This window comes from Colobus angolensis, unplaced genomic scaffold (genome assembly GCF_000951035.1).
Source record: "Colobus angolensis palliatus isolate OR3802 unplaced genomic scaffold, Cang.pa_1.0 Scaffold381, whole genome shotgun sequence".
Classification (NCBI taxonomy): Eukaryota; Metazoa; Chordata; class Mammalia; order Primates; family Cercopithecidae; genus Colobus; species Colobus angolensis.
The window spans coordinates 467,648-494,347 of NW_012117166.1; the positions used below are offsets into that span (position 1 = coordinate 467,648).

Consider the following 26,700-nt stretch of genomic DNA (forward strand, 5'->3'; position numbering starts at 1 on the left):
CCCGCCCACCCTACCGCACCGGCACGCCCCTCCCCAACGCCCCAATCTCCTGGGGACTCTGCCTCCTTGGTGCTGCTGGGGAGCCGGCGAGACGGATCCCGGATCTCGGATCCCGGATCTCCGCCAGCTGCCTCCGGCTCCAGGAAGGGCGGTGTAGTCGGTCTCAGGGACTGAGATGAGACTCAGTCAAGAAAAGGCAGCTGGGGCAGCAGGGATTTCGGACTCTGGGTGCCTGTCCGGGCCGCCTGCCTCCTGGAGGCATCCTTTCCGGCTTCCTTGGAGTGCTCCTATGGAATATGCTAGTCTATCGCCTGACCAGGAATATGTAGAAACCGTCTGTACCTTAGCACGATCTCTGGGCGGCAGAAGGGCAGTACCCAGAACTCTGGGAGGAGTTAAGGGGTAGAAAGGTGGGGGATTTGATTAGGCTTTGGGTGCTTCAGGAGCCACCTCCTGGGGAAATTCTAGTTCAGACCATCCAGCGACTCCCTTCCTCACACCAAAGACACTGGGCAATTCTCAGAATCATCACCTTGTGCAAAAAGCAGCCCCAAGTGGAAAATAATTACAACAGTTTACAGGGACTGAGTGGTTATTATGTGCCAGACACAGAACTAGCCACTTTACATATATTATTCCATAGTCAGTAGGTAGCGTCTTTTATTGGCCTTATTTTACAGTGGAAAACATAGGGATCTGGCTCCCCAGACATTAGCCCTCATCACTCAGCTAGAAAGTGGGCAGAACCTGGAGGTGAGCCCTGTTTTTAGGCCCTACAACCAGCATTTGGAGACTCAGTACCTTACATGTTGAAAAATCCCCAGTGGCCCGTTAAGTGGCAGCTCATATGAGGACCACCTTCTTTGCCCCAAAAATCAAGCTCTAGTCAGATGACTGCAGGCTGACCAAAGCCCAGAAGACTGCCTGGGAGCTGCAATATCCATGACAAAGGGCAAACTCCAGCCTGTGAGGATCCCTGCACTATGGGAATCTGCTGAGTGGGTCGTCCCCTTCCTCCAACCTTCCTCCAACCTTCCAAAGTTGGGGATAATCCTGAAAAATTCTAGTTTCCTTGGCCAAAGGGTATTCAGGTGATGACACCTGAGCCCTGACTAAACCGAAGTGCTGTTAGGGAGCTTTCTTGTGACCTCTCCACAAGGTTCAGATTTAAGCTAAAACACCTGATTGCAGCAGGAGCTTTGGGAACCAGGCAAAAGTCCTTAACCAGCCTTCAGTCTTCACCTAGCCATTCCCTCTTCATTTTTCATTCCAAGCAGTTCCTCCTAGTTCCTATTCAGAGCTTTCATTATATGCTGGCCTCTCTGCCTGGGATGCTCTTCCCTTTGCCCTGCCTGTTTGTCATCTACTCACCCTTCAGGTCTCAGCTTTCTTTTTTTTTTTTTGAGACAGAGTCCTGCTCTGTTGCCCAGGCTGGAGTGCAGTGGCACAATCTCAGCTCACTGCAAGCTCCACCTCCTGGGTTCACACCATTCTCCTGCCTCAGCTTCCCAAGTAGCTGGAACTACAGGCGCCCGCCACCATGTCCAGGTAATTTTTGTATTTTTAGTAGAGACGGGGTTTCACCTTGTTAGCCAGGATGGTCTTGATCTCCTGACCTCATGATCCGCCCGTCTTGGCCTCCCAAAGTGCTGGGATTACAGGTGTGAGCCGCCGCACCCAGCCCGGTCTCAGCTTCCAAACTGACATCCTCATTTCCACCCCAGTCCATGCCAGATGCCCTTCCTTGGTGCTCCCATAGCACCCTGTACTTCTGTATCCTAATGCTTATCACTGTTTTGTAGTTGCCTGGTTACTTGTCTCTTTCCCCCAATAGGCCCTAGGCACTTGGGCAGGGACCCTGTTTTATTTACTGATGTTTCCCCAGGGTCTAACGCAGTGCCTGGCAAATGAAAGCACTCAGTAAATATTTGCTGTATGAATCAATGCATTATGGTCAGCAAACCCACCCCCCTCTGCATCTGGTGCTCTTAAGATCCATAGCTATCTTGGTGCTGGCTAAAGGACAAATAAAACTTTTGCTCCAACTGGGGCTGGGAGAGAAGACTGGGCCTTCAACCATCTGTGAAACCTGTGACTTCAGCTGCCTGGCCCCAGCTCTTGACTTGATAGGGTTCTGGTGTATGATTAGACTGAGCATGTATCCACCCAGGCCACCCTCCTAGAGTCCCCCACAAATTGACCTCGCTGGGCCTGCTTTTATGAAAGGTTTATTCCTAGTGCTAGATCCCAATCTTCTTGGGCTCTAAGCACAATTAAACTGGGTGGGTGGGTGAGGGTAGGCCTATTCAGATGCAAGGCCAGCAATGGGGCTCCCCATTATCCCCACCCCTTTGGTCCCAGTCCCCTTCTCTGCAATGGGCACGCATAGAGGAGAGACAAAGGGTATTAGACGCAACATCATTGGCCCAGGGGAGTCTGAGAAGAGCTGCCATTGGCTGACAGGGCATTTTGAGGCTCTGTCATGGGTCAGGGGGCACACCCCAGCCTGAAGAGTGATGCCATTGGCCAGGGAGTGGTTTTGTCATAGCCGTTGGCTGTGGAGTGGAAGGAAAAGATCTGGGAATGAAGCCCTGTGGCCAGGAAGATAGACAGGGCAACAGCTTCTGGGCCTCCAGGCCCTCTTCCCACCATAGCAATGTGGGCAAAACTGGTATCAGGCCCCAGCCAGAAAAAGGAGCCCAAGCCAGAGGGCAAGTGACAAGGGATGTCCCATGTCCAATCTCCCACACCCTGGGGCTGCCCTTCCCAATGTCCTTCTTGATAGCCAAGGTGGGCTGGGAGCAGCTCACTGCTCCTCTAGCCAGGAGGGTTTCTCAGCTCCTGGAGGCCGCAGCTTGATGTTGAACTGCTGCAGGGTCTGCTCCAGCTGTTTCTGGTTCCCAGCAAAGTAGGCGGACACGGCATTGTGGAAGAGCAGCAGCTGCTTGTGCATCACCTTGATCTGGGGGTCCAGCAGGGTCAGCTAAGGCTGGACTCAGGCGCCCTTTTTGAGGGTCTATGAGCCTGAGCCCAGGCACAGACCAGGGGCACAACGACTCTGCTCTGATGGTGCTTTTGGGGTAGGGGCTGAACTCTACCCAGGGAGTCAGAGAAGGGTCAGTCTGATGGAAGAGACCTCACTGGATTTGTTGAGCCTAGGGTTTTGGTACCCCAGCTCAGGGGGTGATTTTTTCCGTTATGTTCCTGGGACCAGCAGCCAAATCCTCCAAGGGGAAAGGGCCAGGAATTGGAGGGAGGGTGATCTGGAAAGGCCCAGGGGTTGAGGGGGTAACATTCTACTCCCTAGCTAGGCTGCATTTCCTCATTCAATAATGGGGAGGGTCTGAGGGGAAGGTTAGTGTCACAGATGGAAAGGTGGGCTAGGGTCAAGGGGGTGGGGTAGGCACCTTGTTTTCTTCCAGGAACTTGAGCTTGATGGCCACATCTCCCCGCAGCTTCTCATACTTGTCCCGATGGGCCTGGAAAGTGGCCTGGGCACTCTCGAGTCGACCACGTGTCCCTGCATCCCGGGGGCCTAGGCTCAGCTCCTCTAAGTCTGTTCGGTAGGCATCATATTCCAGCCTGGGAAGGGGGTGATAAAGTCTGGTCTCCACCCCTTTATCCTCAAGACATATTCTCCTTTCCTTCCTGAATTCTTATGCCCCTAATGCCCAAATTTCCACCCATGCCAGCCAACTCCCCAAACCCTAAGCCCTGCCAGTGCCCACACCTGGCAGCCTCATACTGTTTCACAGTCATGAGAGTGTCTTCCATGGTCTTGGTGACCAGTGTGTTGATGCTAGAGACAAAGAAGTTCACAGCTCCTAGCAGCGTTTCCCCATTCTTGCATAGCAGTTTCTGTGTTTCTGCATTGTAGCCAAACTCCTCCTGAGGGCAGAAGGGAGGAACAGACCTTGAATAATACTACCTACCTGACTGGAGCTGTAGAGCCCTTCATTCCCCTCCTCCCCGGGCAGGAAACAGCCAGCAAAACTGGAAGACCTTGGTGAACCAAGGACTGCCTCTAGCAAGGCTCTTTTAGCTAGAAAGTCTGTGGGGTCACCCTGGGGATACCTGGGGTAGGAATGTGGGTGGTGGGCATTCTTGGATAAGTTCACAAGACTGGAACAGTCTAAGAGCTAGTGTGGCAAGCAGGGCAGGGGCTCTGATTAGGCTGAGCACTGAAGGCATTCTCCCCAATGCAGAGAGGGGTTATTTGTGAAGCACCTAGTGTGCCCCCTCCCCCACCCCCTCCAACTTCTGGACCTCTGTACAAACCCTTAGGCTGCCTCCACAGGTGAGTGCTGCTGGGGGTAGGGCTGGGCCCACCCTGAAGGGGTTCTCCCTGTGGGCTGCAGGAGGGAGGGAGGATGAGGAATGACTGCCTGGGAGGGCCCATGCCCAGTTCCCCCACCCTCTTTGGTCTGGGTGAGGCACCTGAAGCTCTGGGGACTTCTGGCTGAGGTCAGCAAAGGCATCACCCAGTGCATGCTGGGTCTGCAGCAGGCTGTAGAGGTGGGCTGTCAGTGCCCGGCCCAGCTGCAGGACACTCTCATACTTGCGCTTCGTCTCACGCAGCAACTCAATCTGCAGTTCTAGCTCCAGGTCCACAGTCCGTGAGCCTCGACCAAATCGTTCTGATAACAGTTGCTTTGTGCACTGATTGGGAAACGGGGGAATAGATCAGAGATCCTAATAGCCTCCCCACACAACAGGTACCTACCCCAGCACCGCCCAGGCTCCTACTCTCAGCCACAGATGGGATATTACGATCATGAGGAAAGGGGAAAAAGGTACCCATAACGAGTTCTGGGGAAGTGAGAGGTGCTCAAATCCTACCTTATAGGTGTTGATGCCCCATTTCTTGACGATGTCAAACTTTTCTCCAGCAATGCCCCGAGCCACCTCATCTCCAGGGCCAGTAGGAGTGGTGCTGTGAGATGGATGGCGGCCAGACCCTAAAGGATCAAGTTCTCTGACACCAGCCTCTCTGATACACCAGACACCTACCTCTGTGGCCCCACCCATGCTTCTCTCCCAGCACATGAAATTGACTTCCCTGAAGGAGATGCTAGAGACAACTGGATTCTCCTATTTACTAGGAGGAACTTGGACCTTGCACAGTGATAACCAAATCCTGATATACATATGGCCTCCTTGGAGGCCAGAGGAAGGGTTTGCAGGGAGTTGTTGGTGTATAGGGGCAGAGGAAACAGAAGAAAATACACTGAGTTTGGGGGCAGCAGGAGTCAAGGATGGTGGGTCATGATAACAAGAAACCTGGTTGCATTCCCATGTGGAATCTTAGTGTGAGATTCAGGGCTGTTTGTTCCTCTAAACTTTAGAATCTAAAAATTCTGAGAAGCCTCACAAAGTTCCAACTCAGCCTCAAGCTGTAGAGCGGGGGCAGCTACTTCCTGTGAAGTAGGTCTTAACTTGACGCAGGTGGTGGCAGGGAAAGGACGAACGAGCCATTTCAGGGGCCAAGTGGCAAAAGGGAAATGGATGAACAATGCTGGGAGTTGCTTTTGGGCTGAGGAGAGTCCATGGGGTTCCTACAAGCAGAAGTTCCTAAGATCTCCAGACATAATTCAAGCTTTCCTAGACATATCCTATGCTTCCCCAAACCATTCCTGTCCCCTCCTCCACCCAAGCTTCCTGTTTCTGAACATTCATACCTGTGGGGATGAGTCCATCACCAGAGCCCCCATAGCCACCAGACACAATGCTGGTTTCATTGAGGTTGGGTCCTGACACCATCACTTGCTGGAGGTCCTATAGGCCAGAGAAGAGGGGTTGCTTCAGGAACATAGGGACTGCAGAAGCATTTTGGAGGTGGGAACAAGTTTGGATTCAAGCATCATAAAGACACTACACAAGAGAAGTCTGCACAGAATCAAAATGATATGTAAAATTAAGGGAGTCAGATAAGTCAGGGGAAGACTACTGGAATGGAGGGTGAGAACCCAGGATTTATAAATTGGATTCCTAAATTGAAACAATTAGAAGAATCAAACAGAGGCACCTGCTCCAGCCCATCATCTTCAGGAAGCTGCCTGGCTTCGCCGTTCCCGTGGATAGGGATCTCCATTGTGGCTGCCTTCCCTAGGATCCCGTCCGTCATGGCTAGGAAAGGTATTGGAGTAAAACTCTCCACCCCAGCACCCTGCAAAGCCCAACACAGAAGTTCTGGGCACTGGCCAGCACTCTAGAAGAAGGAGGCCTCCTCTGTCATTTCTTTAAAGGCTGTCCCAGGGTTTGAGTGTCCCAGCGTTTGGTCATCATTCCTTTCTTCAGGTGTATGTATTTTTCCCCTCCAAAATGCACATTTGTACACAGGCACACCAAAGCAGGGTGTCTTCTCACAAGCCCCCAAACTCACCAGGACTCTGGTGATTATTCTACACTCATTCAGTCATTCAGCAGACATTTAGTGAGTGCCTACTATGTGTCAGGCACTATTTGTGACAATGAAAACACAACAGTGAAGAGGGAAAGTATGCTCTCTTAGAACTTATCTCCATGCAGGCGTGTTTATGCTGACCAGGAGATGAACCCTTTCCAAGGCTCAGGTCTTCACCCCCCATTCAGGTTTGTTCTCCATTGCTTGGCCTTTCTCACTCCTTTAGTGTTTCTTCCCCCTTCCTTCATGGGGTCTCCCCTCCTCCGTCTCATACACCTCCTCTTCCTCGGGCCCTCCCCACCAGACCTCAGTTAGATCAGTTGGTGTATGTTCCCAGTCTCTGGCAAAAGCATGTCTTTCCCAGGATATCGGTGATCCCTTCCACAGTCAGTTATGTCTCCCAGGTATGTGAGTCCCCGCCCCCACTCCCATACACCTGGACATCAGGTGTGTCCTCATCCTTCCCTAGGGCTCGGGGCATCTTGCCCTCTGGACAGGTTTGTGCGTTCAACTTCCCGTCGCCCAAGCATGTCCCTCTCACCTCGGGCCGGGCCGCTCTTCCCCTCAGGGCGCCAGGCCCGGGCCGCGCGGGGACCTCGGGCTCCAGTTCCCGTCGCGATCCTAGCAGCAGGTCAGGGACTCGGCGGAAGTGACGTCCTTTCCGGGCAGAAGAAGCCGGCCACGTCGCAGATTATAAGGGCGGAGGTGACGTCGCAGCCGCGGCAGGGCGATACTCTAGCTTGGTTCTCGAGAGCAGCGAAGGGTTACTTCCTGGGCGGCACCGAGAAGCTGAAACGGAAGTGGCGTAGGGCATGCGCCCGTGGCGTGATGGAGCAGCAACAACAGCAACTGAGAAACGTGAGTGAGGACTAAGTCATTTCGGGGCCAGACGTTCAGCTCGCATTCCTGCACACATCGCCGAAACCCCATAGAGCCAGGGATCTGAGGGCTGGAAACTTCGGGTTATGGTGCGCGGGCCTGGGAAACTTTGGGCGGCGCGACCTTGAGTAGAAGTGTGGTCCCCGTTTTCTCCCAGCTGCGTGACTTCCTGTTGGTCTACAATCGGATGACAGAACTCTGCTTCCAGCGTTGTGTGCCCAGCTTGCACCACCGAGCTCTGGACGCTGAGGAGGTGGGGAACTGTGTAAGGAGGTTACGCTGCAAACAGTTTAGCGGTAGACTGCTTCCCTCCTCACCCCACTTCCCCTACCTCTGGTCCTGGCCTTCCCAGACCCTCACCCCTAGGCTGTGCATGGGGAAGGAAGGAGGCGGGCCCGACAGGACACCTTTATCCTCCGCTTAAACCCTGTCTTCCTTCTAGGAGGCCTGTCTGCACAGCTGTGCTGGGAAGCTGATCCATTCCAACCACCGCCTCATGGCCGCTTACGTGCAGCTCATGCCTGCCCTGGTACAGCGCCGCATCGCAGACTACGAGGCTGCCTCGGCTGTGCCAGGCATTGCTGCTGAGCAGCCTGGGGTCTCTCCATCAGGCAGCTAGCCATCACCAATCCCAGGAGGGAAGGCCCTGGATGGACCCTCAGATTGAAGGACCCAGTGGACCTTAGGGTTGGTGAATCCTAAACGGAGAGAATTCGAGGTTGCCTGAAAGCTGGGTGTCCTTGCTCCTTTTCCTGGAGCCAATATGGTCGCTTTTTACTCTGTTTGATTTATATTCTGGGCAAGGAAGCTTTGCATGCTTTACTGGCATAATCCTTTGTTCTGTCGTTTAGCCATATCTGCTGGCTTCAGCCCTGGCAGCTGATAAATTGTCTTCTATATGTAGAAGGAAAACCTGAGTATTTGCAGGCATCTGGTTAAAGTGGGGTCTGTGTGTACAATTTTAAAATGAGTAATATGTCAGGCTTTATCTTAGTTTATCTTTACAACAAAACTACGAGTAAGCGGTATTAGCCTCACTAAACAGATGAGGAAGCAAGATTCCAGAATGTACCAGAAGGCCATTTGATACAACAGGAGATTGGTTCCTGCCCAGGTGACAGAAAATGGGAGCTCTGTCTAGTTGTCCTTAAGTCTGACTGACTTCAATGGCTTATAACCGTGAACCAAGTATTTGTTGGTTCATAACTGTTGTTTTGTGAACTGTGTCTTATAGGTCTAGAATTCTGCTGGATCTAGGGAAAGGAGAAGCTGTCGAAGTACAATGGATCAAAAAATCACAGGGCTTTTGGGCACTGCCTCCTTGAAAATTAGTGGCCACAGAAGAGAGATGAAACCTGTAAGAAGTCTGGAGTCTTGGAACTTCAGCCATTTCCCCAGGTTGTTACTTTCTTAGTATGTACAGTCTTCTCAGGATGAGCAGTAAAACCTTTGAACAAAGGTCTGTGTGCTTGTCTTCACGGGCAATCGGGAAGGGAGAAAGTTGGGGACCATATTCTGCAATACAGCCAAATCTGAGGAAGAGAAACTGAAGGGAGAAGTAGATGGCAATGGTTATGATAAAAAGGATAAAACGAAATCTTTGGGACTTCCTTAATGCTACCTTAATGTTTCACTGCTTGTCTAGAATCTCCTAATTCCAGCTTTCCATCATCTGCCCCACATTGGTCTCATTGAGTACATTCTGTAATTTCTAATTCCAGCCTCTCCATTCTTTTCTCATTATTGCCTCCCCTGCCCCCCAACTTTGTGTAATTTACTTCTGTATTCAGCAGCCTGAATAGCATATCATTCCATCACCCCATTTTCTTGCCACCCTTGGCCACCTTTTTGTATCATTCCACTTATTCTGTCTTTTCTATTCCTGCTAGAGAAAAACAGTTGTGTAATGAATGCCACTAAATATTCAAGGCCTCCAACCTCGGCCTAGTCCTCACACCAACACGCACCTTTATGGGTTCCTGGTCCATTTCCTTCTCTAATTACCATGGCAGTTATTTTACACCTTCATGGCTGTCTTTAATCCCATACCCCACCCTCATCAGGTGACCCTGTTTTGTGATTTAGAGGAATTGAAGCTCTTAGACATTGGTTTCCACAGTAATAATTTTAAAACTTCTTACAACTACCCACAAAGCAGATGTTCTATCCTATCTACAGTGCGGAAAATTGAAATTCTCAAGTAGGGTATTAAAGTGCAGATCTGACTTTAAAGTCCATGTTCATTTTAACACACCAGGCTGCCTCTTAAGATAGTATTTATTAAGCAGCCACTTTGTGTAGGTTCTGATTTTCATAGATATCATGCTTTATCTTTACCACAACTATAAGTAAGAGGTATTAGCCTCACTTAACAGATCAGGAAGCAAGAATCCAGAATGTGCCAGAAGGCCCTTTTATACACAGTTTCTTTTTCTTTTTTCTTTTTTTTTTTTTTTTGAGACAGTCTCGCTCTGTTGCCTAGGCTGGAGTGCATTGGCGCGATCTAGGCTCACCGCGACCTCTGCCAACCGGATTCAAGCAATTCTCCTGCCTCAGCCTCCCAAGTAGCTGGGATTACGGGCATGCGCCACCACTAATTTTTTTGTATTTTTAGTAGAGACGGGGTTTCACTATATTGGTCAGGCTGGTCTTGAACTCCTGACCTTATGATCTGCCCACCTCAGCCTCCCAAAGTGCTGGGATTACAGGCATGAGCCACTGCGGCCAGCCTATACAAAGTGTCTTACTGAGAAAAGTGGTTCCAATCATGTTTTTTGCCCCCTTTAGCTGCCATCTCTTGAACAGAGATGTTAGGAAGGTAAAAGTTGCTGACTAGGACCTTACCCACTGAGTGGCATTCTGTCCTTGGGAAATATAAATGCAAGTAAAACAGGTTTGAACTTCTTAACTTCCAGAAGACAGGAGGATGGGACCTGTGATACTGTGCTGCTGGTGAGAGGACCCTTCCACATCAACATATGTGTGTATCCTTGGAATCAACTTCCATTGTGAATTATCTGTGCTCCCGTCCTTCCGTGTCACATAATAGTAATTGCTAAAAAAGAGTTAGGAGCATATATCTGTCTGACTCTAAAGCCTGTGCTCTTTGAACTTTGAGAGCTTCTGTCTGTACTTAACCTGCCTCTAGGCATGAAAAAACAAGTGTCCATCAGTCTGACCTATCTCTTAATCCCTTTCTTAAACTCTCAATCTCTTGTCCTGGTTCTTTCCTGTTTCTAAAAATGTTCAATGTTCAGGAGAAAAACTTTATTCCCACCACTCTGCCTTCCATAACCTGGTCCTCAGGTCTTGCCATAAAGTGATAGCCATTGGCATAATGGGAGCAATGTGATATTCCAAGCACAGCACTAAAGAATAGATGTTAACAAGCTTTATCATATTATCATAAACATAAACATTGGAGATACTCTGGTGTTCCTGCCATTGTGACTTCAGAACTGCCCACTCCTTTGCGAAGTCTCATTCTTTTGAGGCTGTTCATCCATACAACCCTCTCATTACTTGTCTACCACTCTCATTTAGTACTACTCTCCTGCTACTTTACTCTGAATAGCTAGCCCTTTGGTCTTCCTATCCACTCCTTGATATTTTAACATTTACATAGACACTTTATTTGGTGTTTTGTCTCTTAGTTATTTGGCCCAGTCTCTGATGATTTCCACTCTGTCTTGGCCACTCACTCTGTTTGTCATGTCTTGGCCATTATCATCACCACAAACTGCTCTATCTTCAAAATACTTGCACCTTATTTATTGACCATATTCCTTCCACTTGGTTTATTGAACTATTCCATCATTCTCTGATTTCACTGCAACCAATGCTTCTACTTTCCATTAGTACCTTCCTTCTTTAGATTCCTGTATAGCTTAAACTAGTGGTTTTCGTGCAATAGGCTGAATTTCCTTGCCTTTCATCTCTTTTTGAACCCTTAAATAAAGTGAAACTTATCTGTACCTGCATTTGGACAGCTAAATGGCACCCAAGGAAACAACTGTGGAGCAGATTTATATCACTATGAATCCATGGTTTTCAGCTTCAAATGTAGTCTCAGCCCCATAGTCCTAGATTTTTCTAGTCATTTTAACTTTTCCCTGCAATAACTATTTCAAACCAACATTCTTAAATCTCTTATCACTCCCCCACACCATTATCTTCACTTTATGCAAGTAACTATTTCTTACCTCACAGACAAAAGTAGAAGGTATCGGTAATTCTCTCAACATCCTCCAACTTATTTACCCACACATATGCATCATTGTTTTTCTTGTCTAAACAAGGCAAGCATACCTCTGTCTAAGGCCAGTGCTTATTCCTGTTTTCAGAATCTTAGTCCTTCCCTCTTGGAGGATCTTTGACTTCCACTTTACTGAATTCTTCTCATCAGTGTTTAAACATGCTAAAGACTCCCCTGTTAATAAACTACTTCATATCTCATTTCCCCTCCAGTTATGCTTCCATCTTTTCTACTTCACAGTTAAACTTCTCAAAACAGATAGTTTGGGCCTCTCCATTTTACGAGTCATTTTCCATTTGCATTCCTCAACCCAGTCCATTTTGACTTCTACAACCCTTATTCTATTGAAATGGTTCTTACCAAGGTCACCTTGGTGATCACCTTCCAGTGGTTATTTCCCAGACCTCACTACCTTACTTTTCAGTAGCATTTGGTATAATTTTCTAGTTTCTTATAATTGATACTCTTCCATTGGTATCTTATTGTACTGTCATGGTTTTACTACTACCTCTTTGACCACAGCTGCTTAGCATCCTTTGCAGGCTCATCTTCCTCCCAGCCTTTAAATCTAAAAGTTTCTCTAGGTCCTGTTCTTCTCAGTCTAATTTTCCTAGGACAGTTTCATCCCCACTCTGAACTTCAGTTACTGGTAACTTCCAGATCTCCTCCAAGATGTTTGACATCTCCACTTAAGTATCTCAAAAACATCCCAAATTCAACATGTTTCCTAATAAACTATCCTATGCCTGGTACTCATCCAGTTGGAGAAGATAGAAGGCATTTCCCTTTTTTTCCTATCACTCAATTGCCAAATCTTGTGAGTTTACATTTCTAAATATCCCTGGATTCTCACTACCTCTCTCCACCCTCACCGTAATCTCCCACTAGGATTATTGCAGTTGCTGCGCTTCCAATACACACTTTTGTGTCTCTTCAATCTTTTCTTCACTCAAGCCATAAAGTAAAAACTAATGCTTAACCTTTGTAATAGCTTGCCATTCTTAGGATAAAAACTGAGATTCTAAATATGACCTACAAACCCCTGCATGATCCAGCCTCTGTCTACTTCCAGCTTTATCTTATCAGTAACAAACAATGGACCGTCAATACTATTTGCTGAATTTATCAAATCACACTTCACTCTTTCCTTCTGTGCTCTAGCCACACTGGCCTTCTTTCACCTCCTCTAAATTGTCATATACTGTTTCATCTCAAGGCCTTTGTATGTGCTGCTTCCTGGCCTACAGTGCTTTCTGCCTTTATCTACTTCTCATTCTTGAGATCCTAGTTACTATTTCCTCAAATAACTCTTCCCCAGACTCCAGCTCCCATTATTCCTCATGTTTTTGGTATATCACACTTTTTTCAGTATATTTTTCAAATTTTACTTTGAATGATGTTCATTGTAGCATTTGAAGGGGAGGATCTAAATTCACACAAAATGGAAGACTCTAAAATACACCCATTAAACTGCTAAAAAATAAATTGACTGGTGAGAATACAACAGAAGTCCAGTTTAGATTCTGAGTGTTGTCACCATGTGATTCTTCCAAACTTATATCTGGAACTCCTGGAAGCTATTTCATATTCTGGTGGAGGGGCACAAAACAACAGCATGAGAAGGAATTAAGTCCTGAGTTATTGGCTTCATCACATCTACTCTCTTTACCCCAGCATGGCACAAAACAAACAGTTACCACACCCTGCAGACATTTCGGTGTAAAAGAGGTGATGATTAACTGGGGTGGAAACAGATCATGAAGATCTGTCTAAAAGAGTCCCTTTCAAGTGAGTTTGCACACACCATCAAGCAACAAGCCTATCATTAATTAGGGTTAGGAAACCAAGGTTCAATTCTCGGGAAGTCACAATTTCATTCATTTACTCAATATGAATTTATAAAATGCCTACATATTATCAACTTCCACATGCAGTCATTTCTAGATAAAAAAGAAAACTGGCTTCTGAGGAGGGGCCACCAAGTTGCCTCCCCAAGTCTATAGCTGAAAGGACGTTTTTTGGAATTGGGTTTCTTCTCTATCTGAAAGGGTAACATTTTAAAACTGAATTATCTTTAGCCTGGAAATCTAACATACTTAGCCTGAAAGTCTTAACATTTAGCAATGCTTGCATCCCAAACATACAGTAAAAGATACACTAAATTCTAAAGGTAGCTCTGCTGCAAAATAATGTAAAAGTAAATAATGGTACAGTATTTATGCTCAAAATTTCAGTTCCAGACCTAGTGTGTAACCACTGGCTTTGTTATTCTTGCCGTCCAGGACAGCTGACAGTGTCATTTTGATACCTGGCTTGAGGGTCTCAGTGTATTCTAAACCTATTAGGCAAGAGTTGTTCACTTAGCCAAGAAGGAGGTGTCAGGGTTGATCAGATACTTGGGTATTCCAAAGTAAGTGTTTGTATTAGTCTGTTTTCACACTGCTGGTAAAGATATACCTGAGAATGGGTATTTTATAAAGAAAAAGGTTTAATGGACTCATAGTTGCACGTGGCTGGAGAGGCCTCACCATTGTGGTGGAAGGCGAAAGTCACATCTTACATGGTGGTAGGCAGGAGAGAAAATGAGAGCCAAGTGAGAGGAGTTTCCCCTTATAAAACCATCAGATCTCGTGAGACATTCACTACCATGAGAACAGTATGGGGAAACTGCCCCCATGATTCAGTTATCTCCCACCAGGTCCCTCCCACAACACATGGGAATTATGGGAGCCATAATTCAAGATTAGATTTGGGTGGGGACACAGACAAACTGTATCAGTGTTACTGTTTCCTGCTGTCCAGGTGAAATTGACAGTGGTCTCCAACTTGTTATTTACCTTCTGGTGAATGGAACCACCAAACTCTCCCATTTTCACATTAGTGTGAAGTTGGAGTTCATCAGACTTGTAGCCAACTGCAAAGTTGCTCTGGGTCACTCAGGATTTTGCAACCTCAAAATTTATCTGGTAGCCAGCCAGCCACCCTTGTAATCCAGCACCAGAGCGCCCCAGATTGAAGGCCGAGCGATGTCAAAATCCAGGTTACAGTCCAGGTTGATGTGCTCCTGCTTGTACCTGGTGTTGATGTTAGCATTTTCCCCCACTGTTAGGTGACAAGGATGAATCGAGGGTCAGCTTCAGTCCACTTGCAAGATGATCTTCCACAGTAATCTCAGTCCTAGTGTTGTGTGTTTCACTTCGTAAACATCAGGCCATATTCAGTCCATCTGTATTTGGTCTCCAGACTGCCTGTCACTTTGGTGAATTTCAGTGTTGGTTGAGCCTAAGCTTACAAATTCCAATGCATTCTCAGATTTTGTTTTCAAATCAAGTTTTATTAGGCCATATCCATAGCTCTTGGTGAAGACATTCCTGGCAGATTTGCCAAGATTGGCATACTTGGGTGGCACAGTCATCTGCTCAGAGGTGGTGGTGGCAGGCTTGGCGGCAGCTATGACAGGGGCTTCGTCGAGGAGGCATGGAGCAAAGCAAGCAGCCGGTGTGTAGTGCTTTTAATGGTGTTTCATTGTATACCTCATAAAGTCAGAGTCCATGACTGTATTGCTCACCATTGTATCCTTATCACAGTGCTTGGCATATAATGTGTGCTCAACAAATATTTGTTGAATGAACATCTTTGAATCTCCTCCCAGCTGAATTTACTATTAATATAACTAAGAGAAAGGCTTTTTATCAGAAGAGACAGAAGTGAACCTGCACATCTAACCTTTGATGTTATGTCAATGATTTAAAGATGTTTTACACCCAAAATCTCAGTAGGTGGTATCTTCTACCCTTAATAAAGTCACAGATCAGCCAACATCTAAAAGACCCCATCTGGAGCAAATCACTCTGCCATTCTAGTTTCCATAGTTTCCACCTAATTTCTAAGTCCTATAGTTCTGCTTAAATATCTCTTGAACCCTTTTCCTTCTCTCCATCTTCATTGTTATTACCTTAACCAAACTTTTATCAGCTCTTTCTTTTTTTTTTTTTTTAGATGGCGTCTTGCTCTGCCCAGGCTAGTGTGCAGTGATGCAATCTTAGCTCACTGCAACCTCTGCCTCGCCTCGCAAGTCTCCTGCCTCAGCCTCCCAAGCAGCTGGGATTACAGGTGCCCATCACCACACCCAGCTACTTTTTGTATTTTTAGTAGAGATGGGGTTTCACCATGTTGGTCAGGCTGGTCTCAAACTCCTGACCTCAGGTTATCCACCTGCCTCGGCTTCCCAAAGTGCTGGGAGTACAGGTGTGAGCCACTGCGCCCGGCCCCTTAAAATTTTATCAGCTCTTATACAGATTACAGCAGCAGTCTCCTAACAGCTTTTGTTGTTACACTTCAACATTTTTTTAATGTAATTTTTAAAAAAGGAGCCCCTCCAGCTCCAGCACAGAGACACAGGCTCAACAGAGTGCTTCCTAATAGCTTTTTGTCTTGAGTCTGGACCACTTTTGATTAGTTAGGAATTAGCTTAGTTATATGTAATAGAGATTCTGTTTTTCCTTTTCTGGGTATGCCCCACATTCATCTATATATTCACATATTCCATAGATATTTGAGTGACTGGTGTTACCAATTTTAGCGTAAGCCCTGCAGATACAGAGCTGAACAAGAACATTTAATCCGTGTTCTCTTGGAACTTAACGTAGTTATGTGAAGGTTAATATAGGACCAGTAATCACAACTGTGATGAATGTTAAGAAATGTGTCTTGTAATGGAAACATGCAGTAGTGCAAACTTTTTCTGTTTGAGGAATGAAGGAGAGCTTCACTGGAAGTGATTTTGAAGCTGAAACCGAAAGGATGAATTAAAATTAACCAGACAGACCTGTCATGGTGACTCACACCTATAATCCCAGCAGTTTGGGAGGCCAAGGCAGGAGGATTGCTTGAGCTCAAGAGTTCGAGACCAGCCTGGGGAACATAGTGAGACCCCCATATCTACAAAAAAAAAAAAAAAATTACAAAAACCAAAATATGCTGGGCATGGTGGCACATGCCTGTAGTCCCAGCTACTTAGGAGGCTGAGGTGTGAGGATTGCTTGACCTCGGGAGATTTGAGGCTACAGTGAGCCGTGGTCACCTCACTGCCCTCCAGCCTGGGTGGCAGAGCAAGACCCTGTCTCAAAATAAAACAAACCAGACAAAAGACAGGGAGAAGGTCTGTCCTCCTTTCCTTCAAGTCTTTGCTCAGATGTCACCTTTTTATTAAGGCTTACTCTGATTATCCTATTTAAATGGTAACCCATACTCCCCTTAGACATTCCTGATTCCCTTTGCTTTGTTTTTTTCCATAGCACGTATCACTTATCACATGCTATGTAAGTTTATTCATTTTATTCTTTTTTGTTTTTTTTTTGTTTTTTTTTTTTTTTTTGAGATGAAGTCTCGCTCTGTTGCCCAGACTGGAGTACAGTGGCTTGATCTCGACTCACTACAACCTCCATCTCCCAGGTTCAAGCGATTCTCCTGCCTTAGCCTCCCAAGTAGCTGGGACTACAGGCACCCATCACCACACCTACTTAGTTTTTTGTATTTTTAGCAGAGATGAGGTTTCACCGTGTTAGCCAGAATGATCTCAATCTCCTGACCTTGTGATCTGCCTGCCTCAGCCTTCCAAAGTGTCATTTTATTCTTTATTATCTCTCTCCCACTGGAATGTAAGCTCTGTAACTCAGGAATTTTTGTCACTGTTTCTGTTTTGTACACTGATATAACTGAACATTGTTTTGTACACTGATATTACCAAACACTGAAAACAGTGCCTGATGCAGTTGATACTTAGTAAATGTTTGTTGAGTGAAAGGAAGCAAGAAAGAATAGTCCCAGAACAAATGTATAGAACTTGCCTTTAGAGAGAGAAAGAGCATCTCTAATTGGTAACAGGAAGGAGGGAGGAATGGATAAGAGCAGATCTAAATGTTTTTAAAATTTGGCATTTGGAGATTGAGAGAATTCCTTTTATTTTATTTTATTTATTTTATTATTTTATTTTATTTTATTTTGAGACAGAATCTCACTCTGTCGCCCAGGCTGGAGCGCAGTGGTGCCATCTCTGCTCACTGCAAGCTCCGCCTCCCAGGTTCACACCATTCTCCTGCCTCAGCCTCCCGAGTAGCTAGAACTACAGGCGCCGGCCACCATGCTCGGCTAATTTTTTGTATTTTTAGTAGAGCTGGGGTTTCACTGTGTTAGCCAGGATGGTCTCGATCCCCTGACTTCATGATCTGCCTGCCTCGGCCTCCCAAAGTGCTGGGATTACAGGTGTGAGCTACCATACCCGGCCCCGAGAATTCCTTTTAAATAGCGTGTGATGGTTAGTTTTGTGTGTCAACTTGGCTAGGCTATAGTACCCAGTTATTTAATCAAACACTAATTTGGGTGTTACTGTGAAGGCATTTTTATAGGTATGGCTAACATCTACACTTAGTTGACTTTAAATAAAGGAGATTACTCTTGATAATGTGGGTCAGTTGAAAGCCTTCAGAGTAAAACAGGTTTCCCAGAGAAGAAGAAATTCTGCCTCAAGACTCCAGCATCGGGCCAGGTGCAGTGGTTCACACCTGTAATCCGAATGCTTTGGAGGCCAAGATGGAAAGATTGCTTGAGTTCAGGAGTTCAAGGTTTCACCGAGCTATGATCTGCACTCCAGCCTGGGCAACAGAGTGAGGTTTTGTCTCTAAAAAAGTAAAAATTTTAAAAAATTAAGAGGAAAAAATAAGACTGCATCATTAACTTCTGTGTGAGTTTCTATCATGCCAGCCTGCCCTACAGATTTTGGACTTACTAGCCCCCACACATGTGTTAGCCATTTTCTTAAAATATATCTCTCTATATATGAATGCATATTATTGATTCTGCTTCTCTGGAGAATGCTGATTGATAATACAGCATCTCCTTTTTTCAAATAGAAGATAAAGTCATCATCTGAGAATAAAGCAGAAGGAAATAGAAGATGAGAGAGTACAAGAGGTTTGAAATACTCATTGCCCAGAATGGAGGAGTGAACTGACAAAAGAAACAGAGTTTTAGGCAGTGTTGAGGGTTCAGCAGAGCTTACTGAACAGAAATCCTTTCTGTCTTTGTATGAAGAGCTTTGATTTTGTTTTGTTGTTGTTGTTTTTGTTTTTTGAGACAGGGTCTTGCTCTGTCGCTCAGGCTGGAGTGCGGTGGTATGATCACGGCTCACTGCAGCTTTAACCTCCTGGGCTCAAGTGATCCTTCCACCTCAGTCTCCCAAAGTTTTGGGATTACAGGAATGAGCCACTGCACCCACCTTTTTCTTGTTTCAGGCCTGTTGTGACTCAGGTACTCTTCCTTGCCCTTTCATGAAAGAGTTGTCCATGCTCTTTATTCATGCCCTCACTGAATCCTTTGTCTTGTTCATGGTTATGTCAAAATGAATAACAATCAAATACTTAACAATTATATCAAATGTCAACTACTTACCAGGCTCTATTCTAAAGCATTTTATGTGCATTAATTCACTTAATCCTCACAACAATACTATAAGGTAGACATTATTATCTTCATTTTCAAAAAGTGAAACTGAGGTAAAATATCCCATGACTAGTAAGTGATGAAGTTAGGATTTCAATCCAGGCAGTCTGATTCCAGAGCCTATCTTCTTACTCACAAATGAAGATTGTTATACATTCATGTATTTTTTTCCACAAATATTTTCTGATCACGTACTCATGGTGCCTAGTATAGGAGATGGGGATAGAGTAGGCAGCAATCAGAATCTCTGCTACCATGGAGCTTATATTTCTAGTCAGGGGAAATAGGAAATAAATAAGTATTTATATGAAATGGTAATAAGTGCTATGGAGAGAAGTAATGCAGGTAAAGAGAATAAAAATGTTGGGGAGAGAGTTGCTATTTTCTGTTGGGCAGTTAGGGAAGAACTCACTAATAAGGTGACATTTGAGCAGAGAATTAAAATGAAAGAGTAAGCCTTGAGAGCATCTTGAAGAAGTGTTCACTCTTCTATTGTTCAACTAGTTGTGTAAGCCACTAATGGTTCCCTAGTATCCACTGTCTCCCTCTTTCTTTACGAAAAGAACCTCTAAATTTTCTTTTGGCATATGACCACTGAAAATAAAGATTAGATTTTGTAGCTTTCCTTACAGCTAGGTTTGGTCATGTGATTGATGTATGCAGTTGCCAGGCTGTGCCCTTAAAGGGTATGCCTTCTCCTTTCCTTTTCCCTCCATCTTACTAGTTGGGATGGGACCCGGCACATGGTGGTAAATTACTCTGGACCTTAAAGATGAGAACTACTTCCTTCGAGAAGGCAGAACAACTAAAGGCTACCATGGTAGCCTCAGAGTACTTATATTTGGATGGTTACGTGAGAGAAAAAAATAAACTATCATGTTTAAGCCATGATATTTTGGGTCTTTTTATTACAGCATTTGTGTGGTAGGTAGAAGTTTTAGATCGGGGTCCCCAACCCCCAGGCCTCAGACTGGTACCAGTCATGGCCTGTTTGGAACCAGGCTACATAGCAGGAGGTGAGTGGTGGGTGAGCAAATGAAGCTTCATCTGTATTTACAGCCACTCTCCATCACTCACGTTATTACCTGAGCTCTGCCTCTTGTCAGATCAGTGGTGGCATTAGATTGTCATAGGAGCATGAACCCTATTGTGAACGGCACATGCTAGGTGGCATGCTCCTTATGAGAATCTAATGTCGGATGATCTGTCACTGTCTCCCATCACCCCCAGATGGGATTATCTAGTTGCAGGAAAACAAGCTCAGGGCTCCCACTGATTCTACATTATGGTGAGTTGTATAATTATTATATATTACAATGCAATAATAAAATAAGTAAAGCTCACAATAAATGTAATGCATTTGAATCATCTCGAAACCATTAACTCCTCCCCTGGTCCGTGGAAAAATTGTCTTCCACTACACTGGTCCATGGTGCCAAAAAGGTTGGGGATCACTGTCTCTGAGATTTCCTGCTCTCTAGTATATATCTCCCTAGTATATCCTGCATATTCCATGGAATTGTGAATATGACAAATTTTACTTACGTGATTAGATTATAATATATAGCATAGTTGACTGTAAGAGCGATTGTCTGGGTGGGCCTGATCTAATCATATGAGCCACATGAGCCCTTTAAAAGCAGAGTGTTTTCTTTATGGTTGCAGAAGGGGACATCAGAAAAGTGTGAAGCATAAGAAGAGTTTGAGGCACTATTGTTGGCTTGAAAATGGAGGAACCACATGTCAAGGAAGACAGGTGTCCCCTAGGACCTGAGAGTGGCTCCTGGCTAGTGGCCATGAAGAAAACAGGGATATCAGTCTTACAACTGCAAGAAACCGAATCTTTTTTTTTTTTTTTTTTTTGAGATGGAGTCTCACTCTGTCGCCCAAGCTGGAGTGCAGTGGCCAGATCTGAGCTCACTGCAAGCTCCGCCTCCCGGGTTCACGCCATTCTCCTGCCTCAGCCTCCCGAGTAGCTGGGACTACAGGCGCTCGCCACCTCGCCCGGCTAGTTTTTTTTTTTTGTATTTTTTAGTAGAGATGGGGTTTCACCGTGTTAGCCAGGATGGTCTCGATCTCCTGACCTTGTGATCCGCCTGCCTCGGCCTCCCAAAGTGCTGGGATTACAGGCTTGAGCCACCGCACCCGGCCAAGGAACCGAATCTTGCCAACAACCATAAGAGCTTGGAAGTGGATACCCCCACACCCCCCACCCGCTAGAGCCACCAGATGAGTAGCCCGGTCAACATCTTGACTTCAGGCTTATGATACCCTGAGCAGAGAATCCAGTCAAGTCATGCTGGACATCTGATCTACAGAACTATGAGATACTAAGTAGGTGTTGTTTTTAAGCTGCTTAGTTTGTTATAACTTGTTATGCAGCTCCAGAAAACTTGTGTATTAGTGAGGGTTCTCCAGAGAAACAGAACTGATAGGCTGAGAAGTCCCACAATCTGCTGTCTACAAACTAGAGAACCAGGAAATCTGGTGGTGTAATTCAATCCAAGTTTGAAGGCCTGAGAACCAGGAGCACTGATGTCCACGGACTGAAGATGAATGTCTCAGCTAAAACAGCAAATCCACCAGCTGCCTGTTTAAATTCTGTTTAGGCAACAGACTGTACAATGTCCATCCACATTGGTGAGGATGATCTTTACTTAGTCTACCTATTCAAATACTAATCTCTTCCAGGAATACCCTCAAAGACACACCCAGAAATAATGCTTTACCAGCTATCTGAGCATCTCTTAGCTCAGTCAAGTTGACAAATAAAATGAACCATCACAGCCAAGCATGATAGCTCGCACCTGTAATCCCAGCACTTTAGGGGGCTGAGGTGGGAGGATTGCTAGAGGCCAGGGGCTCAAGACCAGCCTGGGCAACATAGTGAGACCCTGTCTCTACAAAAAAATAACAATCATAACTTGTGTATCTCCAAACTGATACATAAGCAGACAGCACAGCATGTATGTAGTCTGTGAGGTGGGAGTATGTCTGGTGTGATGCAGGCACAGCTGTAGTAGAGTGTGAATATGGACAGAGAAGGCTACAGAGGTAGCAGGCAGTTATCAGCAATTTGTAGGCCATGATAGGACTTTGGCCTTCAGTTGAAGGAATTAGATAAGGGGGCATTAGTGAGCTTTGAGCAGAGGAGTGATAGGATCAGCCTATATTTGAAAAGGATCACTGGCTGCTCTAAAAAGAATAGATTATAGGGGCAATGATGAGAAGCATGAGAAGGGTTTGAGGCAAGGAGAACAGTTCGAGGGCTGTGGAAAACCCAGGTGAGAAATGACAGCAGCATAGACCAAGGTTGTCATACTTAAGATTGTGGGAAATAGTTGGATTCTGGATATATTCTGAAGGTACAACCAACAGAATTTCCTGAAGGATTACTTATGGAGAGAGACAGAGAGAAAGAGAAGGAGGGGTAGAGAAGGGGTTTGGAAGAGGTCTCAAAGCTGACTCTAGGGTTTTGATGTAAGAAACCAGAAAGGATGGATTTGCCATTGACTGAAGTGGGGCAGACAGTGAAAGGAGCAGCGTTTCTTCGGTGGGGAGAGGGTGGTTAGGAGCTTGCTTTTGGACATTTTAAGTTTGAGATACCTATAAGCTCTCCAAGTGGAGACATTAAGTAGGCAGTTGGATATAGTAATCTGGATTTCAGAGGAGAGGTGGGGCTGAATTTGTTTTTTTTATTTTAATCATTCACTTTTTTGTTTGTTTGTTTGAGACGGAGTCTCACTCAGTCGCTCAGGCTGGAGTGCAGTGGCGCGATCTCACCTTCCGGGTTCACGCCATTCTCCTGCCTCAGCCTCCCGGAGTAACTGGGACTATAGGTGCCCACCACCACGCCCGGCTAATTTTTTTTGTATTTTTAGTGGAGACGGGGTTTCACCGTGTTAGCCAGGATGGTCTCGATCTCCTGACCTCGTGATCCACCCGCCTCGGCCTCCCAAAGTGCTGGGATTACAGGTGTAAGCCACTGCGCCCGGCCTCATTCAACTTAATTTTTAAAAAGCCCCTCCGTAAGCTCTCCCCCCAAAAATCCCTCCCCCCGTGCCAAATATATGTTGATCTCCTTGAGATCAAGGATTTTGTTTTATTCGGGCTTCTCGTGGGGAGGTGGGATAGGGTAAATGGATACGTTGGGGCTGGGGATGGGGAAGTACCAAAGACATACCAAAGACCTGGCACTAGTTTAGACAGTATATGGATATAAACACCTGCTTACGACACCCTCTGGATTGCTAGTCTCCTGAGTCAATCGTGCTGCACGTTCAGACCCGGCCTGGTCCCCTGCAGGTCCCTGTCCCAGGCAAGCCTCAGCCCACAGGTTCGGCCTGGTTCGGCCCCTCCTGGCTCGGGCTCTCCCCTCTCGGCCCCGCCCATATCGGATCCTGGCCCCTCCTCTTTCTGGCTCCCCCGGATGTTCCTGGCAAAGTCTGGGATCTTGTAACGGTTCTAACTGCTGGGTGCGGGTGGAGCTGCGGGGTGAGTCCTCGGCTCGGGATCCGTTTCTCTTTGTTCCCCAGGACCGGCTCTCGCCCCTGCGCTCAGGACCCCCTCCCACAGAGTCCGCCTCCTCTTCCCCGCGTTCCCAGCCCCCCTCCTTTGCCCCTTCTTAACGTCTTCCCCTACCCGCATCCTGACCGTCATTTGCCGTGCCTGCTCCTCGACTTTCTGTCTTCACGACCTCCTTAGCCTGTGGGCGAAGATGTCATGGGACTGGGGCTTTGCAGCCTCTGAGTGACGACCTGTTAACCCGTTTTTCAGGCGATCGCCAGCTCCAGTGCAGATTTCTTGCTGTGACTGAGGTTCAGAGTGAACTCTGTCGGTGTGTCAGTTTGCCTCTTCAGGTGATTGCACGTGTGTGTGCCAGTCTCTCCGTGTATGGGTGGCTATGATTAGGGTGAGCCTCGGACTGGAACTCAAGTCTAAGTTCATTCACTGCTCCAGCAGGCACTCTTCCATGAAACCTCATCAGAAGTTCGGGCTCTCTTCCCTTGCCTTGCCTCCTAAATCCGCTAGGCCAGGTGAGGGGGACAGGGTATTGGGAGGTAAGAAGGAACTCTTCTGCTGGGAGGGCTCTCACCTCTGTCTTAGGCCTGCTCCTTACCAGAGTCTTTGGGGAAGCAGTAGGGAGGACCTGAGGGTCTCAGGAAAGGCTCTCTGCTGATCTGGCTCTGCTCTGTAGCTCCATCTATTTCCTTGTCCCAGGTCCTTTCTTCTTCCTGACCCCATTGACTCTGACCATCCCCTGCCCAGAACTTGAGGTCCCTTCTCTGGCCCCTCTCCTGGGCTGTCCCATGCAGGTGAGGCCTGGCATCTGGCATCCTGGAACTGGCAGTTGGAGCCTGAGCTATGGGCAAGGTCACTTCGACAGCAGTTGAATGCCCAGCTCCTCATGGTCCCAGAGGAGAAGAGGGTAGGTTTGTCTTCTGATGAGACATCATCTGATGCCCTTAAGTCTTGGCACTCCATATGTGTCTTGGACAGCAAAGAAGAGCCCTTGGCCTGTCAGCAGAAACAGAGGCAGTTCGTGAAGCCAGCGACTGAGTCAGAGCAGCCCACGGTGCTGGAACTCCTGCTAGCTGAGCTCCGAACTCTGTTCTCAGCTGTGTTGCAGGACAGTAGCCCTGCAGCTTGGCGCTATCTGCATGCAGTACTGGGTCTACTGCCTCCATATCGTGAGTTGCTAGTTGGCCACCTTGATTTTCTGCCCTTCCTGGAGCAGCTGTACTGCTGGGCACCCTGGGTCCAAACCCACCTCCATCTGGACCTGCTAGGTGCCATTAACCAGGCCTTTCCTCCAGACAGCTCTTTGTTAGACAGTGCTTCCCATGCTGACTGCTGTCCCCAGAAGCAGAGGCTTCATCACAGGCCCCCATGCCCAGCTTGCCCTTTTGTGCAGGCCCGGTGGAGTAGGCAGCAAGTAAAGGAGGAGCTGGCCACCTGGCTGCGACCATTGACACTGCCCGAGCTACAGCGCTGCCTGGGCATTGTTGGTGCTCAGGTGGCCCTAGAAGAGGCTGTGTGGCTGGATGGACTTAGTCTCCTTCCCTTGGCACTGGCAACGGACATCCCTGTACAGTATGAAAGCAGTGACACTGACAATGCAGAGGAGGAGCCTGTTGGAAGAAAAGAGACCAGGTAAGTGAGGGACTCAGTCTAGGGCTTTGAGCAGAGGAGAAAAAGGAGCTGTTTTATGGGTGCCTGTAGGGCCACTTGGAAATTTAGATCCAGCTCTCTGTTGATCATAGGGATTAGCCCAACTCCACGCAAAGCTAGTGTGAGGCTACTTTTCTCTTCCTTTTTTCTCTGCAAAATAAACCCAGTGGTGTTAGTGTTAATCCCCATGGAGAAATACAGAAATTAATGAAAATCAGAAGTCAGTTATGAGGCAGCCAAAGCTTTAGAATAACAGCTTGACTTTTCAGTTTCCAGGCTTCTTTCTTAGATGATGCCAGAAGTCTCCTTAATTCTTTTTCTATAATTCATTCATAATCACTTAACATTGCCCAGGCCTACCGTGAGTTGATTCCTGGATGCTGGGTCTTTCCCTCAAGGTACCCCTAGGGAATGCATGTCTGAGTGTCCTTACCACATGTATGTGGGTTAAAACAGCTCCAAGGCAGAGTGGAGTTGGCAGCACTACTGGATAGAATTTCATTTTGACCCTTCCAGAGTCTTCTTGTCCTGCCAATGTGGGCACTCTGGCCCCTTGAGTGATTATTTTTTTCTTTTGTTTCTTTTTTTTTTTTTGAGATGGAGTCTCACTCTGTTGCCCAGGCTGGTGTGCAATGGCGTCTCACTCTGTTGTCCAGGCTGGTGTGCAATGGCGTGGTCTCGGCTCACTGCAACCTCCACCTCCCGGGTTCAAGTGATTCTCCTGCCTCAGCCTCCTGACTAGCTGGGACTACAGGCATATGCCACCATACTCAGCTAATTTTTGTATTTTTAGTAGAGACGGAGTTTCACTATGTTGGCCAGGCTGGTCTCGAATTCCTGACCTCATAATCTGCCCACCTCTGCCTCCCAAAGTGCTGGGATTACAGGCGTAAGTCACTGCGCCCAACCCTGTTTTTTTCTTTTTAAAAATATCTGGCTATCAGAGCTCTCTACAGGATTTCAGAATGCTTACAGAGACCTTCTCTTCTCAGTGTTCTTTAACTGTAGATTTTTTTTTTTTTTTGAAACAGAGTCTCACTCTGTCACCCAGGCTAGAGTGCAGTGGCCTGATCTTGGCTCACTGTAACCTCTGCCTCACAGGTTCAAGTGATTCTTTTGCCTCAGCCTCCCGAGTAGCTGGGATTACAGGCTCATGCCACCATGCCCGGCTAATTTTTGTATTTTGGGTAGAGACAGTGTTTCGCCATGTTGGCCAGGCTAGGTTTCCAACTCCTGGTCTCGAGTGATCTGCCCACCTCGGCCTCCCAAAATGCTGGGATTACAGGCATAAGCCACTGCGCCCAAGAGAGTTCTTTAACTTTAATCTTGGAATTCTCCTTGTCCTCTGACCTCATTTTCTAGACAATGCTTTGCAGCTGTCTGTGGCACATTTACTGTTTGGGAAGAAGGCTAGTTTTACCTTTAATTAAGCTTGACTTCCTCAGTTTTTGCTGTTAGTTTATGGCTAGGTCAAGTCTTTCCATTAAAGCCT

The 26,700-nt window shown here is 46.7% G+C and overlaps 3 protein-coding genes and 1 pseudogene across 11 annotated transcripts in view; 2 read left to right on the top strand and 2 right to left on the bottom strand.

Annotated features, from left to right (window-relative positions):
• Nucleotides 1–2,211: 2,211 nt before the first annotated feature.
• Nucleotides 2,212–7,268, bottom strand: ARFIP2 (ADP-ribosylation factor interacting protein 2). 6 transcript variants are annotated; one of them, XM_011954323.1, is made up of 8 exons: nucleotides 6,945–7,268; nucleotides 6,026–6,166; nucleotides 5,679–5,775; nucleotides 4,840–4,958; nucleotides 4,438–4,659; nucleotides 3,731–3,888; nucleotides 3,408–3,582; nucleotides 2,212–2,962 (listed from the first exon to the last, which is right to left on the bottom strand). In XM_011954323.1, the coding sequence occupies exons 2-8, from the start codon at nucleotides 6,122–6,124 to the stop codon at nucleotides 2,807–2,809; spliced, it is 1,026 nt and encodes a 341-aa protein (XP_011809713.1). In that variant the 5' UTR covers nucleotides 6,125–6,166; nucleotides 6,945–7,268; the 3' UTR covers nucleotides 2,212–2,806. The 6 variants fall into 6 exon arrangements, with proteins under 6 accessions (XP_011809713.1, XP_011809714.1, XP_011809715.1 ...); XM_011954324.1 differs by having other exon boundaries at nucleotides 6,026–6,126; nucleotides 6,945–7,161; XM_011954325.1 differs by having other exon boundaries at nucleotides 4,840–4,910; nucleotides 6,026–6,126; nucleotides 6,945–7,057.
• On the top strand, nucleotides 7,172–24,468 carry TIMM10B (translocase of inner mitochondrial membrane 10 homolog B (yeast)). 4 transcript variants are annotated; one of them, XR_001003148.1, is made up of 5 exons: nucleotides 7,184–7,261; nucleotides 7,440–7,535; nucleotides 7,725–7,969; nucleotides 23,814–23,896; nucleotides 24,353–24,468. XR_001003148.1 is itself a non-coding variant. In XM_011954320.1 (3 exons), exons 1-3 carry the CDS (start codon nucleotides 7,232–7,234, stop codon nucleotides 7,899–7,901), a joined length of 303 nt encoding a protein of 100 aa, XP_011809710.1. In that variant the 5' UTR covers nucleotides 7,172–7,231; the 3' UTR covers nucleotides 7,902–10,298. The 4 variants fall into 4 exon arrangements, 1 of the variants encoding a protein (XP_011809710.1); XR_001003149.1 differs by lacking the exons at nucleotides 23,814–23,896; nucleotides 24,353–24,468 and adding an exon at nucleotides 18,676–18,804; XR_001003147.1 differs by lacking the exons at nucleotides 23,814–23,896; nucleotides 24,353–24,468 and adding an exon at nucleotides 8,523–10,298.
• LOC105520541 lies at nucleotides 13,760–14,952 on the bottom strand (annotated as a pseudogene).
• DNHD1 (dynein heavy chain domain 1) overlaps nucleotides 23,811–26,700 on the top strand; it is a 79,231-nt gene continuing 76,341 nt past the window's right edge. Inside the window, exons 1-2 of the mRNA XM_011954319.1 lie at nucleotides 23,811–23,896; nucleotides 24,000–25,190. Coding sequence (XP_011809709.1) covers nucleotides 24,445–25,190 — 746 coding nt within the window. The 5' untranslated portion in view covers nucleotides 23,811–23,896; nucleotides 24,000–24,444. The remainder of the gene's footprint in view (nucleotides 23,897–23,999; nucleotides 25,191–26,700) is intronic.

Excerpts from the sequence above, each read along its gene's own strand:
- ARFIP2 (XM_011954322.1), bottom strand. The coding sequence starts at position 6,884 with ATGCCCCGAGCCCTAGGGAAGGATGAGGACACACCTGATGTCCAG. Across the intron at positions 4,660-4,839 it reads GGGGCATCAACACCTATAAG|TGCACAAAGCAACTGTTATC; the intron begins GTAGGATTTGAG and ends TTTCCCAATCAG. Across the intron at positions 3,583-3,730 it reads AAACAGTATGAGGCTGCCAG|GCTGGAATATGATGCCTACC; the intron begins GTGTGGGCACTG and ends CCCCCTTCCCAG.
- TIMM10B (XM_011954320.1), top strand. The coding sequence starts at position 7,232 with ATGGAGCAGCAACAACAGCAACTGAGAAAC. Across the intron at positions 7,262-7,439 it reads AACAACAGCAACTGAGAAAC|CTGCGTGACTTCCTGTTGGT; the intron begins GTGAGTGAGGAC and ends GTTTTCTCCCAG. Across the intron at positions 7,536-7,724 it reads GAGCTCTGGACGCTGAGGAG|GAGGCCTGTCTGCACAGCTG; the intron begins GTGGGGAACTGT and ends TCTTCCTTCTAG.